Source organism: Stenella coeruleoalba (genome assembly GCF_951394435.1).
Source record: "Stenella coeruleoalba genome assembly, chromosome: 4".
Classification (NCBI taxonomy): Eukaryota; Metazoa; Chordata; class Mammalia; order Artiodactyla; family Delphinidae; genus Stenella; species Stenella coeruleoalba.
This window is the reverse complement of record NC_137149.1, coordinates 112,002,084-112,016,184: the sequence shown is the minus strand read 5'-3', so window position 1 is coordinate 112,016,184 and position 14,101 is coordinate 112,002,084. Positions and strand designations below refer to the sequence as shown.

General features: G+C 42.0%; 1 protein-coding gene and 1 pseudogene across 2 annotated transcripts; one reads left to right on the top strand and one right to left on the bottom strand.

The window, feature by feature from the left end:
* Positions 1 to 566: 566 nt before the first annotated feature.
* Positions 567 to 5,316, top strand: LOC307185524 (RNA/RNP complex-1-interacting phosphatase-like; the record flags this gene model as incomplete). The annotated part of the gene is made up of 3 exons (XM_079919830.1): positions 567 to 808; positions 2,221 to 2,296; positions 2,922 to 5,316. The coding sequence occupies 3 exons, from the start codon at positions 567 to 569 to the stop codon at positions 2,976 to 2,978; spliced, it is 375 nt and encodes a 124-aa protein (XP_079775956.1). The 3' UTR covers positions 2,979 to 5,316.
* Positions 5,317 to 6,050: 734 nt separating this feature from the next.
* Positions 6,051 to 10,952, bottom strand: LOC307185523 (uncharacterized protein C2orf78-like; annotated as a pseudogene). The gene is made up of 3 exons: positions 10,853 to 10,952; positions 7,811 to 7,872; positions 6,051 to 7,721 (listed from the first exon to the last, which is right to left on the bottom strand). The product of its transcript is annotated as an uncharacterized protein C2orf78-like (transcript).
* Between the last annotated feature and the right edge of the window lie 3,149 nt (positions 10,953 to 14,101).

The following is a 14,101-nucleotide window of genomic DNA, read 5'->3' as shown; positions in this document are numbered from 1 at the left end:
TTTCATTCCAGAAATTCTATGTCTAGAAATTTACATATAGCTATACACATGTATAAAGAGGCTCACATTGCAGCCTATCTATAACAGAGGACAAAAACAAACAAACAAACAAACAAAATACCCCCAAACTGAAAACAACTAAAAGTCCATCAGTATCGGACTGGCCGTGTAAATTATGTAATGTGACGCAGCTATTAAAGAGAATGGGATGGATGTACGCAAAAATTGACTGGGAAACTCACTATCCAAGACAGATTGTAGACTATGTCTAGTATCCAGCTCTTCTATAAAATACAGGATCTCCATTACGTAGAAATACTTACATACAAGATACAACAAGTGTGAATGTAAAGCACTTGGGAAATATCTGAAAGAACCACACAAGATACTGGGAGAGTGGGACAGCTTTCCATGTCCCATGTGATTGGAGTTCTGAAGGGTGCACACACCACGAACTAGTGGACCTCTGCTACCATCTTCCGGCTAAGGAGGGAATTGCAGGCGTCATACTCCTCTATGAATGAAGCGTTTGGGCGTGTGGACGTCATCTGGGCGGGCGGTGGCGCATGCGCAGGAGAAGGAGGTGCGCGAGCTGCGTGGGCTTGTGCCTAGGTGCTTGTGTTTCGGGGCCTTGTGGTGGCACCGGGGGAGCCGGGCTGGCGACTTTGGCACTCTTGGCGTTGGGTGGGCGGCACCTTGGGGGTCACATGAGCCAGTGGCATCATGCCCGTGGGCGCCGGGGTCAGCGTCGCGGTTTTTCCGGACGTTCATCGGCCAGGAGGAAGGGCGGAAAGCACATCCCGGAAAGGTAATAACGCCTTGGCCCCTGGGCGTTGCCGGTGGAGCCCAGAGCCCCTGGGCCTGGGCTTCGTCTCCTGTGCTGTCTCCTGTGACTGTTGCCCCCGCGGGCTGCCCCGTCCGCGCTGTGCTAGGGGGTATTGGTCGTCTCGCGGTTCAGTTCACAGTAGCTGAAAGGGACAGTGTGTGATGTTCTGATTTCTCCCCATCGTTTTACAAGGGAGGCTCTGGCCATGGCTCCTCGGGTAAAATGCAGAGGGACTGCTTTTTAAGATGGGACTGTCAGTGTTGGGGACACTTCTTAATTACCAAAGTGGAATCCCCTTCAATTCCTCAAGCTGTGTTGTTTTGGCACAGAAAATGTGAGTAAGAGGACCTGGAACTAAGTTTGAGTGAAGAAACGCACGGGTACTGCCGAATTTTCCATCGAGACAGTTGATTTGCGTTGTCTCTTGCCATGATAAAGGGCGTACTGTTGCTTCCTAACCGGTGTCATTTGAGAGATCTACCTCTGTACGTTCAGATGATTAATTGTGAGACTTTGCTCATGTGTGCAGTAAACGCTTTAATTCCCTAAGAGCTTCCTTTCCTCCATCTCATACCCCATTAAGCCCGCTTCAGTTTATCTCCTGAATTTCTTCTGAATCTATCACCTCTTCCTCAACATCCTAATACTGAACTTCCTGTGTGCTGCAATTAGGTCCTAAGTAGTGTCCATATTTCTTGTTTCCTTCCAATCCATTCTGCACACAAGAAACCTTAAAAGCAGGTTGGAACATTGCTCATAGACATCGCTCAAAAGCATTGTTTTGAGAGTAGAAAACAAACTGTTGGCCTTTAAGACTCTGCGTGGTCTAGAATCCTCTCTGCTTCTCTAGCCCCATCTTGTGCCACTATTGCCCTCACTTTCTGTGCTTCAGATACACTGAATTAACCTTAGTTCTAACTCATCTTACAGAAGTCAGTTCAGATATTATTTTTCACTGTGATTCCTAGCATTAAGGAATTTTATTTTCAGGTTTTGTATGAGGACTAAAAGTAAATTATGAAGTGGAAGAATTGAGTGTAAACTATTTCAGTCAACACGCATGTATTAATGATATGATACCTTAGTAGTCAACAGTGGGCTAGGTTCTATCAGGGATACAGAAGTTCTGGCCATCTCTGGTTTTAGATATCCCTGATTTGTTGAGACCGTTGCATTGTTTTGTTGCCTTTTATCTGTTTTCAAGATGGGAGAACAGGAACAAGGGAAGTATAGGTTATTACTAGGTGGGGTTGAATAAGTGGAGCAGCAAAATGCAAAGCAGAAAGAAGAGGGACCTACCATAGAGGGATATGATTTCCATTTTCAAGGCGCATTCATCCTATGCAGGGAGACAGCCTAACATAAAATTTGCCTAACAAAAAATATATTAACAGGTGGGAAGACTGTCTCCCAGTTGAACAGCGGATGCCTGGGACGCGTTTCATTGCTGTCAAAGTTCCTTTAAAAAAGGTAAGCAAAAGTTAATACCATATTCTTCAAGAAATCTGAGTTCACCATATAGAGCCCTGGCTCTCAACCCCGTCGTACTCCATTTTCCCTTTTTATAGCAAATAATTTCTACTACCTCTTTTGCTATCCAGAAATGGAATTCATAGATAAATACAACCTACTTTTCTACTTAATTAATTAAAAAAAACCAATGGAATGCCCTAACTCTAAATAAAGAATAACGTAATTTATAAGAAAGTAATATGTATCTCAGTATGTAAATGTTTGGGGATGACTATACTAGAAATAAAGAAATAGTCAGTTACTTGTACCATGAATGCAAAAAACTGCTTGGAGCTGGCAATACAGCGGTAGGCAAAATTGATGTGGTCCCTGCCTTCTGGGAGTTTACAGTCAGGTTAGGAGACCAACGTGAAATAAACAAAGATAGAAATAACTATATAGAAGTGAGCTTATTTTCTGCCATCTGTCTCTCCGGAAGAAAGGATCGTAATACCGCTTGTAAACTCCAGAGAAAGAGACTTTACTTTGAGTCTCATATGTTAGCATCACAGGGTTTGAATAAATGGATAATATAATAAAGGATTTTAAACGCATGTTCTTTCTATTTTATTCTTTCTGACAGAGATTTGACAAGAATCTTGCTCCAGAAGAATGTTTCTCCCCCTTGGATCTTTTTTAACAAACTCCAAGAACACAACGAAGAACTTGGGCTGATTATTGACTCGCCGCTATTATAAGCCAGAGGTAAATGGAACCCGTAATTGAAAATGACCTTCTTTCTGATACTCTGATAATTCATAGTAGTTCAGTAGTTATCATCTTATGCTAAGGTGAATCCTGGCCTTCTTTCATGGGTTCCAAAAGGGAAGCTAGTGGTTTCCTTAAATACACATTTGTAATTGCTGTTTCAAAATGAGATTAAAGATATGAATTGAACTGTAATATTTGGCAGTAGGCTCTAGATATGCTTAAGAAGTGCTATAAGCTTCCATGTTCTGTATGTTGAAAATGCAGTAAATTTTTAGTAAGAATAGTAGTAGCCTAAAAGGAAAGCAAGGTATGTCCGTTATGTCTTTGGCATTTATGTTAAGCAGTTGCCTGAGCATGTTTAAGCATCGGGGTAAAAGACAGTTGTTCTCTAGGTTTTATGCTTTCTTTTCCTAATACCTTCTGATATAGTACAGAAATCCATATATTCTCTTGGCCCATGTAGGACATACCAGTGCAAAAGAATTACCCTTCTTCTGACCTGTTCCATGGCCTTGGGAGACAGTAACACCTAATGTTTGTTAATATTTGTACAGCGGTTTGCCCTTTAGAAAGTTCTTTCATATCCATTGACTTTGTGAATCTTCACAACAATCCTTTGCTGTTGAAGTGGAAGTAGTACTGATACCTCCTACTGAGTGCTTACTCTGCACTAAGCTCAGAGGGTAGACAACTACAATTACTAATTTTACGGACGATGAAACTGACTCTCGGACAAGGAAGAATTGAAATTTCAACTCAGTTGTTCCTCTTTTTTTCATTGTGGTAAAATATACATAAATCATATTTATTTTAACCGTTTATAAATATGCAGTTCAGTGGCACTAACTACAGTCACAGTGTTGTGTAACTATCACCACTGTCTATAACCAAAACCTTTTCATCATCCTCAACAAAAACTCTGTAACCATCAAAGAGTAACAACCCCATTATCCCTCCCACCGGCCCTTAGAAACCTCTATTCTATTTTCTGTCTCTATGAATTTGCCTATCCTAGGTACCACGTGTAAGTGGAATCTACTATATTTATCCTTCTATGGCTGGCTTATTTCACTAAACGTAGTGTTTTCAAGGTTCATCCGTGTTATAGCATGTAATGAAATGCCATTCCTTTTTTGGCTTAATGAATCCCACTGTGTGTATATACCATATTTTGTTATTCATCGGGTGATTGACACTTGGGTTGTTTCCACCTTGTAGCTATTGTGAATCATGCTGCTGTGATCGTTGGTGTACAAATATTTGCTCAAATCCCTGCTTTCAGTTCTTTTAGATGTGCAGTGTAGGTAGTAGCAGAGTTGTTGGATCATACGGTAGCTCTACGTTTAATCTTTGAGAAACTGCCAAACTGTTTTCTGCAGTGTCGTCTTGTCTTTAAACGATTATCACAAATTTTAAACATGTACAAAAGTATAAAAATACTGTGAGTGTTCCTTGTATACCCATGAACTCATCCAGCTTTAATATTTACCAACTGATGGCTGTCATGTTTTATCTATACCCCCACCTGTTTCACCCCATTCCACATTATCTTGAAGCAGCTCCAAGAGAACATGTAATTACACCTATATATATTTTTTTAATTAATTAATTTTTTTTCTGTGTTGGATCATCGTCTATGTACGAGGGCTTTCTCTAGTGGCGGCAAGCTGGGGCCACTCTTCATCGCGGTGCGCGGGCCTCTCACTATCGCGGCCTCTCTTGTTGTGGAGCACAGGCTCTAGACGCGCAGGCTCACTAGTTGTGGCTCGCGGGCCTAGTTGCTCCGCGGCATGTGGGACCTTCCCAGACCAGATCTCCAACCCGTGTCCCCTGCATTGGCAGGCAGATTCTCAACCACTGCGCCACCAGGGAAGCCCCAGCTATATATTTTTGGTACGTATCTTTAAAATATAGGACTTTTATTCCTTAATATCATTTTTTAATAGTAAATACCCAGTGAGTGCTCAAATTTGCAGTTATCTCCTAAATGTCATAAAAAATTGTTTTTAAGAATTTTGAGTTAGATCCAAATAAGGTCCACACTTTGCCGTTGATGGTTAGGTCTCTGAAGTCTTATTTAATCTCTAGGTTCTCCCTCCATGTCTCTCTCACTTTTTTTTATCCTCCTTGAATTTTATTTTTAAAGAAACCAGGTAATTTGTCCCGTCTAGATTTTGATGATTATATTCACCTCTCTAAGTGAAGTGGCACAGGAATACTGGCCTTGCCTGTCATTGCCAGGATTAACTGAATAGTGCCTTAGCTGCCCTGGTGCTCAGGTGTTGAGTACACGGTGATTTACATACCAGGCCCTATTCGTGGGCCTCCTGATGCAGCAGCTCCCTTGGCTCTGCCCCTGTCGTCAGCTGCCCCTAGGATAACTCTGAGCCCTAGCCACCTCTCTGGTAGATTTCCCTATCCCCCCACTATAATCACGCCTGGATAAGGCAACTCAAACCTTTCAGAGATGTGTCCTGAACCTCTTGTTTTCTTAAATACCTATCTGGTGGTCGTGAGACTTAAGGCCAACCTCCCCAAGAGACTTTTTCTATTTCTCCTAGTAAACCTAGAGTCACCTTCTGTCATCTTCAACTCTACTCAAATTTGGTTCTTTCAACCCTGACCTCTGACCCTGCTTTTTACTTCTGCCATTTCATCCTCACTCCTGCTTCCTTTCATAAATCCATAAATCTCTTTTGGCCTTCCTAGCCCTGGGCCAAGTTCCTTCCTCTTTCCTCAGTTTTTACCCCTTTCCTTCATTCTCCCATCCAACTTTCAGTCCTTCCTTTCTCATGCAGGCTTTGATTCCAACCCCATCAAAAACAAAACAAAACAAAACAAAAAAACACGCCGCAGTTAGCAGCATCTCAGAATTCAAAAGGTTTATTACTCATCTATTAATTCTATTACATTTTTTTATTCAGTTTTATTGTTTTAAAATATACCAATATAAATAAATTTATGCCTGTCTTATCTACATATGGAAGAAGAGCTGGTCCCCAAGGTGGCACCAACAATCCTAGCAGCTGTTACTTTACATATCCGTAGTAGTCAGCAATTTCCATTTCTTTTTGCCTCTCAATGAAAAATTGCACTTTCCCCAAAGAGGTGTATTTGGCAGCATTCTCACGTTGTTGTTGGGCCCGCCTCTTCATGGCCTCCCGCTCGGGCCTCTGCTGTAGTTCGATGGGCTTTGACATTACTGGCTCAGGAACATTGGGTTCCCTCCATGGAACTGGTTTCTTGCTGAAGTCTTGGAGTAGAAATGGGGTTTGGAGCTTGGCTGGGGACTGGTGCTTAGTCACAGCAGGGGGAACAGGCTCCCGCTGGAGAGAAGTGCATGATGAAGTTTTGTAGGGTGCAGGCCTAGGAGCAGCAGGTGGAGGGACACTAGGCTGGGTATGGTCGGTCCAACCTGGTTGGGTTGGGTTGGTCACAGTTGGCTGAGCTGGTTTGGCAGGACCTGGCAAAGAGGCAGGAGCTGGCTGGGAAGAACTGACTGCAGCAGGTTGAGCTGAGTTAGTAGAAGCAGCGTGGGCACAGTCAGCAACAGCAGGCCGATGTGAGGCCGGAGACTGTGGCCTCCGAGGAGCAGGTCGAGCTTGAGGCTTGTCCCAGGCAGAAAAAGGCAGAGGTATCAACTTGACCTTCCCAGGAGGCAGCAGCTCATACTGGGATGGAGAGGGACACTCTTTTTCAGCACTGCTGTCTGGTTTCTGGGCTTCGCCTTGAGTTTTCTCAGGGCCCTTACCCTCACGTGGGGTATTCCGCCATGGCTGGATAGCTGGGGGTGGCTGGGGGTCTTTAGGGTTGCTTGAATTTCCCAAGACCCGACAGGAGGAGAGCCCAGTTCTCTTATCATTCTTCTCCCCCAGTGCATGAAAAACCCGCACAGCCTCCAGCATGCGCACGCGTAGGGCGGTTCGAGGCTTTTTAAAGCTCTCTTGGATAGGCTCAGTTTGGTGTTCCTTTCGCTTCGTCTGGGGAATTGTTGGCTTCTCTCCTGCCTTGACTTTGCTCCCTGACTGCTTATTCTCTTCAGCCTTCTTTCTTCCTCTGGTCCTTTTGGTCTTTTCCTGCCCGTGGCTCTTCGTTTTGCTGATCTTCCTGGATGCAGCTTTCTGAGGTTTGCCTCTAGAACCCTTGGCCGTGTTCACAGGAGCCCTGTCACTGACTGCAGCATTGCATAGAGCCACTTCTCCCGCTATCAGGCACTCTGGATTCTTTGGCTGGATTTTGGCCTTGGGAGCAGCATTGATAGGCTCAGAAGCTTTATGTTTGTTCTTTCTGGGTTGATCAGAGGGAGCCTTTATGACACTTGGCTTTTCCCGCACCTGATTCACCTTAATGGCTCTGTTGTCTTTGGCTTTGATCACGTTGGGACCTTTGGATATAGAGGGACCATGTTATTGGGGTCTGCAGTTTTATCATACTGGGCTGCCATAAACATGGAGGAAGCAGCTGTGTGCTGGTCAGTGATGGCCAGAGTAAAGTCTCCAAGTGAAGAAGAATTCTTTTCAGTGCTTCCTGTGATGTCCCAGTCAAGAACACCTGGATAGGAAGCAGCTGAAGTGGAGATCTGGCTCTGGTCAGTAACTCCAGATAACGTAGTTATGCTAGACTGTTGGTGAAGGTAGGCACTACACGTGTGTCTGTGTCTGGAAGGAGGTACCTACCGGTAGCTGATGCCGAACTGACGGCAGGAGCAGAGACTCTGGAGAAGTTGCAGGCACTTCCTGTCAGGGAGGTTGCATTGCTCACCACAGGAAGAGAGTGCTGCAGAGAATTTAGAGTTCCAAGTAGAAATGGATTTTGGAAATTTTCTGTAAGAACAAGAGGGTAATGAAAACATCAGGGAGATTGATAAATTCTCACTATGTTTGAGGAACAGCATTATCTTAAGGTTCTTGCTATCAGGACACCTCTAATGTCAATACTTACTGAGAAACCAAAAATCAGACCGTTATGATGGTTGTAAGGACTGAGCAGTTTTACACTCTTCTGTATTAACTGCCTGTGCTGCCATGTTGGGCACAGATGGGCAGAAGACCCAAGTGGTATGGCTCAGACATTGTTCTCTAGGCTGGAAGCAACCTTCTCCCTGCCCTATCTTTCCCTTCAGCCTGCACTAGTATTGACTTCTATGCTGTTTCCTAGACTGGAAGCATTTTAGAACTAGGAGGTCCTTAGAGAACTTCTATTTTCACAGTCTCATTTCATGAGGAAGGAAACTGAGGCTCAGAGAGGTCGGGTTGACTTGTTCAAGTTCTCTCATTATGTTAGTATCCTTACCAGGTTTCAGAACCTAAGTATCCTGACTTCCTTGCCAGGACGCTACTCTGAGCACGATACTGCCAGAAAGCAGGAGAAATAGAACTTACACTATAGGCAGTTTTTTTTTGTACGTTAGAAAACAGTACGGCTATTACCATCGTGATCTTCAGTGTCTCACTTTGCTTGTGCAGTTCCCACGCTATTACCTAGAGTTCACATATAGCTCAGTCCAACTGGTAAATTTAAAGAGTCATTTTTACCCTCTTCAAGCCTGGTTTCTCATCCTACCTCAAAATGATTACCCGAAAGTGAATTTCTTAAGTGCTTTTGGAAAGAAAAATGTTATCTGATTACTTCAGATTACTCATCTGTAAAGTGGTGATAACACCACCACCAATAATAATAGCAGTAATAATTAATCCATGAATAAACTGGTATATTGTATATGATTTATATGGAGGAAGATACAATGAGTTCTAGAAAGACAAAGAAAATTCATGAAAAACATATTACATAACGAAAAAGAAATACATAGTTATGAAAACTGGGGTATGTGGCAAGTATCAGAGCATAATGAGTTTACTAACAAATGACATTCTGTACCATACATGCAATGTTACGAAAGTGAATTTTGCCCACTGTATTTTAGTGAATACTGTTAACCCAAAAACACGATAGAAGGTGATTTTGAATGAATTCCTAGCCAATACATACACACAGAGAAGATATATCAGTAAAAATGCCTAAAGAGCAACAAAATTCAATCAATGTGAATGTATAGGTAGCCACAATATATGCAGACAAGTATTTCAATGAAAACTGGTACAAAGCAGACAGCAAAATAATAAGTGTAAAAGAATTTCATTATTGTGCTCATTCATATTTTTACCCAGCAAGTAACAGGTATTCAGCCTGGTAGAAATATATGTTTCAAAGAATAGAAATATATATTCAGCCTGGTAGAAATATTCAGCCTGGTAGAAATATATGTTTCTATTCAGCCTGGTAGAAATATATGTTTCAAAGAATAGAAATATATAATAAGCAGAAAGGAAGCTTAAAAAGTATCAAGAAGGTTTTTGTATTTATCCTAGAACTTAGATTATAATCATCTTCAACATCCAAGAAGATGACATCCCCAAACCTAAAAAAACCATCATCACTAGAATCCAGTTAAAAAAGATTTTCAAATGTAAGAATATCGAAAGGACTCCGCAATATTGTTCTAGATAAATGTGGATTTTTTTTTTTTTTTTTTGTCGCGCCGCGTGGCCCTGGCAGTGAAAGCACCGAGTCCTAACCACTGGACCGCCAGCGAATTCCCTCAATGTGGAATTAGAGATGTGGGGCTTGACTGTTTCTTTTTCTTCTTAGGTAGCTAGGATCTAAAAACGAACGATGGCTGTTGATCAATGTGCTCTCTAGGAAGAGAGCACATTTCCTTCTTTAGGAAGGAAAGAACTGTAAAGATGAAAAGCAACCTTGCCTTAGAAGCTACATATCACACAAAGGAAATAGTCCTTCTGATTCAATCTCGAAGATATCATTTAAAGTGTTTAATTGGTAAAACGTCTACATAGTTTAAAAATTAGGAAGAATAAAACATTGAAAAGCAGACCCCTAGATAAGCACTTTGGTTTCTTGTATATAGGAAGCATGATTTCTAGGACATACTTCTAAAATGTTTACATTCAAGACTGTCAAGTGCCAACTGTATTCAGAGGCAATAAAAGCAAAAAAAAACACTGAGTATGACTTTTCTGGTAAGCTGCCTTTCCTGGTGATACCCTCTTCTGTCCTTACTTTCCTCTTAGTCTGTTAAAATAAGGATTTGCTACAATGAACTTTGTTTTGCCCTGCTCTGAGCAGAATTCACTCTATGCTGTTTGTGCTTTAATTTAAAATCTTTGGTTCCCATCAACATTCCATTGCAAACTACGTTTTTCTTGAGAGCTCCTCTATGCTTCCCCTCTTCGTTCTTATATTTTTTCCTATGTCTTGGTTCCTGTTGGCCTGTGCTGATGAAAACAATCCTAAACTTCCTTACGTTTTACTCTGTGCCTCCCTATATAGCCCAGTACTCTCCATCCTCTCTCCCTATTTTCTCTTTTCAACTAGTCGAAATACTAGCGGAGGGAGACCATTAGAGATGAAACATCTTGCTATATATTGCTAGTTTTCTATGTCACCTGGCTTTTCTGTGTTTCTGTTGAAACACTCTTGAGAAGTCTCCGATTTCATTTTCTACATGGGTACCCTTTAAGGCTCAATATTAGAAAAGACAGGGATCAGAGTGATCAACCAATGTAGTATCCTAACGTAGCAGGTAAGGAAAAATCAGGATTTGTGAGACAGTCAATGATTTGTCCAGAGTCACACAGATAGTAAATGCCAAAGTCAAAACTGAAATTAGGTCTCCAGACTTCTAGTTCAATACGTTCCCTCATTATTCCATGCTATTTTGAATCTACTAGTAAATTTAGGGGCAAAATAAATCTAACGAAAAACTTTAAAAAGTTCTTTTCTTACCTGACATGGTCAGAGAAGAAGAGAAAACATCAACTGCAGATACCAGGGATGAGGAGGCAACAGCAGAGGATGTCTGAGTGGCTGCAGCTGAACGGCACATGTGTCCAGTACAAAGGTCACTGGTTCCCGCTCACTGATCACTTATATGATATAGGAGAATGATGTCACAAAGCAGGCAATTTCAAGGTATGAGATAGCCAATAGGGAGGTCCGATCCCCAACAGGAGGGCGGGGTTGGGTGGAGAGAGTGTAGGAGAGCTAAAACAACACCTAAATTTCTGAGCTCTGGGGAGGAAATCCTAGAAGACAGATTTACCTCCCCCAGGCTCTTACATTAGGGAAATCATTGCAACATTTCTTACAGACGTTCATTAATATAATTTACTAACAGTTACCTGTATCCTACACAGTATTATATTTTATGTATCGTATACTTAGAGCTATATATATCTTATGTAATTAATATCCTTAGGAAGGCAAGAGCCATCTAGTTTGAACTATTACAGTTGTTCTGAAATCGTATCTGTCTAATTAGTGAACTTATAGCAGCTTTTAAGGAGCCAAAGGAGGAATTAAGAAGCTCTTTTTGTAACTTGGTTAAAGCGTAGGGTGAAGTTTGTTGAGTGTACCTTGTGGAGAGTGTTGTGGTCCAAGGCTCTTCTCTTAGTTTCGTCTCCTTGACTCCTACCTTCCTTGGGCTGGGCCAGGCTGGGCCAGGGGTTGGACTTGCGACTTACATTTCTCTTCTGCTTACTTTTTTTTTTTTTCCATTATGGGCATTGTTTCTAGGACAAGCCTTGATCTTGCCATTTTTACCCTCATGGATGTTACTTCCTGTCAACTTGCAGCAGCAGGAGTCTTCTTTTCAGTGCTTGATGCTTCACGAAATAGACTCTGCCCGTTGGACGCAGATACCAGAGAGCTAGGAGACAGAGCTGGTTGCAAACCTTTCCTCTTCCAGCCTTTGGTTGCAATCGTTTTCCCCATAATTTGCTACCTCTGGTTCCTTGGGCCACACAGGTATCCTGCCATCCAGCTCTTTTATACGTGAGAGACATTCTGAATACTGTCCCTTTTTCTTTGCACAGAAGTATATACAGTGTAGCAGTTAACTTTAATCTCCTGCCCCTTGCAAACAGCCACTCTAGAATCTTGGACCTCTAGGATTCTCTGTCTTGCATGCTTGGGTGCAAGGCCTAGCAAAATGAAGAGGAGAATAATTAGAGAAGGAAGAGGACATTTCGTGGAGAACTGGGAGCAGATAAGGTGAAAGGGCACAGGAGTAAAGAGATTCATGTAGATTTTGTGGTTTCTGTGGGAAACAAGTTGACACACTTTGGCCTCATTTTGTATTACCAGGACAGACAGTCATAGATATAAGTAGCTCGATAGTGCAGCAATTGCCATGAATTCTGTACACTAAAGGGAACAGTCTTACATATAGTTCTCATTTTGTTTTATGTCATATTACCTTATTAATAGCATTCACTGGTATGTTTGTAGAATACAGATTTTTTGAAATGCTCTGGTTTTGTCTACATGGTTATTTCCTTGTCATATTTTTAAGGACTCCAACATTGTAAGACATACTGCATGTTTTTCTCTTGACGATTGTTTATCTTGAAGCATCATGAACGAACTTGACCTGTTGGATTTTGTGGAGAAACTTTAAAGGGGGTCTGTGAAAAAGGCATTGCGGTGAGTCACATTATGTACCCAAGCGTAAGGAGCAGACATCTGCCATCAGCCCAACTTGGCCTGGGTTGCCTCTGTTTCAGTTCCCGTGGTTAGTGCTTTGCTCCCTAACCACTCTTGTGACTGTGATAATGTGAGTAAGGGCCGAGTTGCTAATGATTTATACGTGAGGTAAGCTGGTTTGAGGGAGGAAATCTATGGATCTAGTCATTTTCCTTGGTGGTAAGCTTTCAGGGAGGGGTGCAAAGATTGATCTTTCTGGGGACTTTTCTAGTACCAGGAAGATGTCCCATAGATGGGACCTCCAAAGACACACATTTAATTTTTAGGCCTGTTTTTCCTATTATGAGATACGAGTTTTTTCATTGATGGGGATGATGCTTATCTGAGAAGAAATGGTGAAAGGTGTTGTTAGTATAGAGATGTGGCTTAAGCTTTTAAGTGTTTTTCAAGGTTTTTCCCCTAAGCTTCCTACTTCAGATGGCCTACTTACATGATACTAGTATGTGATGTGAGGCTAACAACTTACTAAATACCTGCAAGCCAGATCAGTGTCTCTTTTCTCTGTATTTCCATGGAAATCAAGGGACCCGTAGCCACTGCAGGTTAGGGTGGGCGGTGTGAGATTGGGGGGAGTGTGGTAAGACACATTTTGGTATCAGTAAAATGTTTACCTATTAAACTATGCAGTTCCAACTTTCAATTCTGTTTAGTTAGGCAAACCCTTAGTTAGGCTTTTCCTGGTTCCGAGCCTATGTAACTTATTTTCTCTCCCTAGTTCCAGCCATTTAACTTTAGCTTGCAGGCTCAGCATCATCTTAACCTCTAAAAGAATCTTCCATGTAGGAGGAAGAAACTAAAGAGCTCTATTTCAGCACTTAGGAACATGAGGCCCTACCCTGACCGAAACCTTTATTCTTACAGTTAGGGTATTGTCTTGTCCCAGCATTTTGAACCCATCAGGTTGACTGAGACATGTCTTGGTGTAACATCCCCAGTTCGTCTACCCCTGAGGCTGTCCTTAATTCCTCCCATTGTCACATTTTGATTTAATTAAATACTGGAATCCCTCAAACCCTTGCATGGTACCTGAGGCCCTATGGGATACTGGTAGATTTTGTTAGTGTCAAATACTTCGCTGTCTGATTCTCCATATATCCCTTGCTCCTAGATTTTCTCCGTCCCAGCATACTACATACCCATTAAGGCATTGTTTCATCTCATGTTGGACCCACTCCCATCCGGAGGCCTACTCTTTGCTAGTTCGCATACTTTCTGGAAACCCCGTTATGGCCAGGTCTGGACTTTTTTGTGTTCCCACCCAAAGCCTGTATCTTTTAGCAAGCTGGAACTATAAGACCAACATAGATTTTCTAGTTTCCGATAGATTTATGTCACAATTTGTACGTTGTCATGTCTATAGATATTTGTATCATTTGTACTTTTTGGCCATTACATGCCCATTGGATATTTTTCATAAATTGCAAAAGAATATTTTATGACTTAGCACCAAATTGAATGTGCCTAATTGTAAGTTTGTAAACTAGGTTGTGC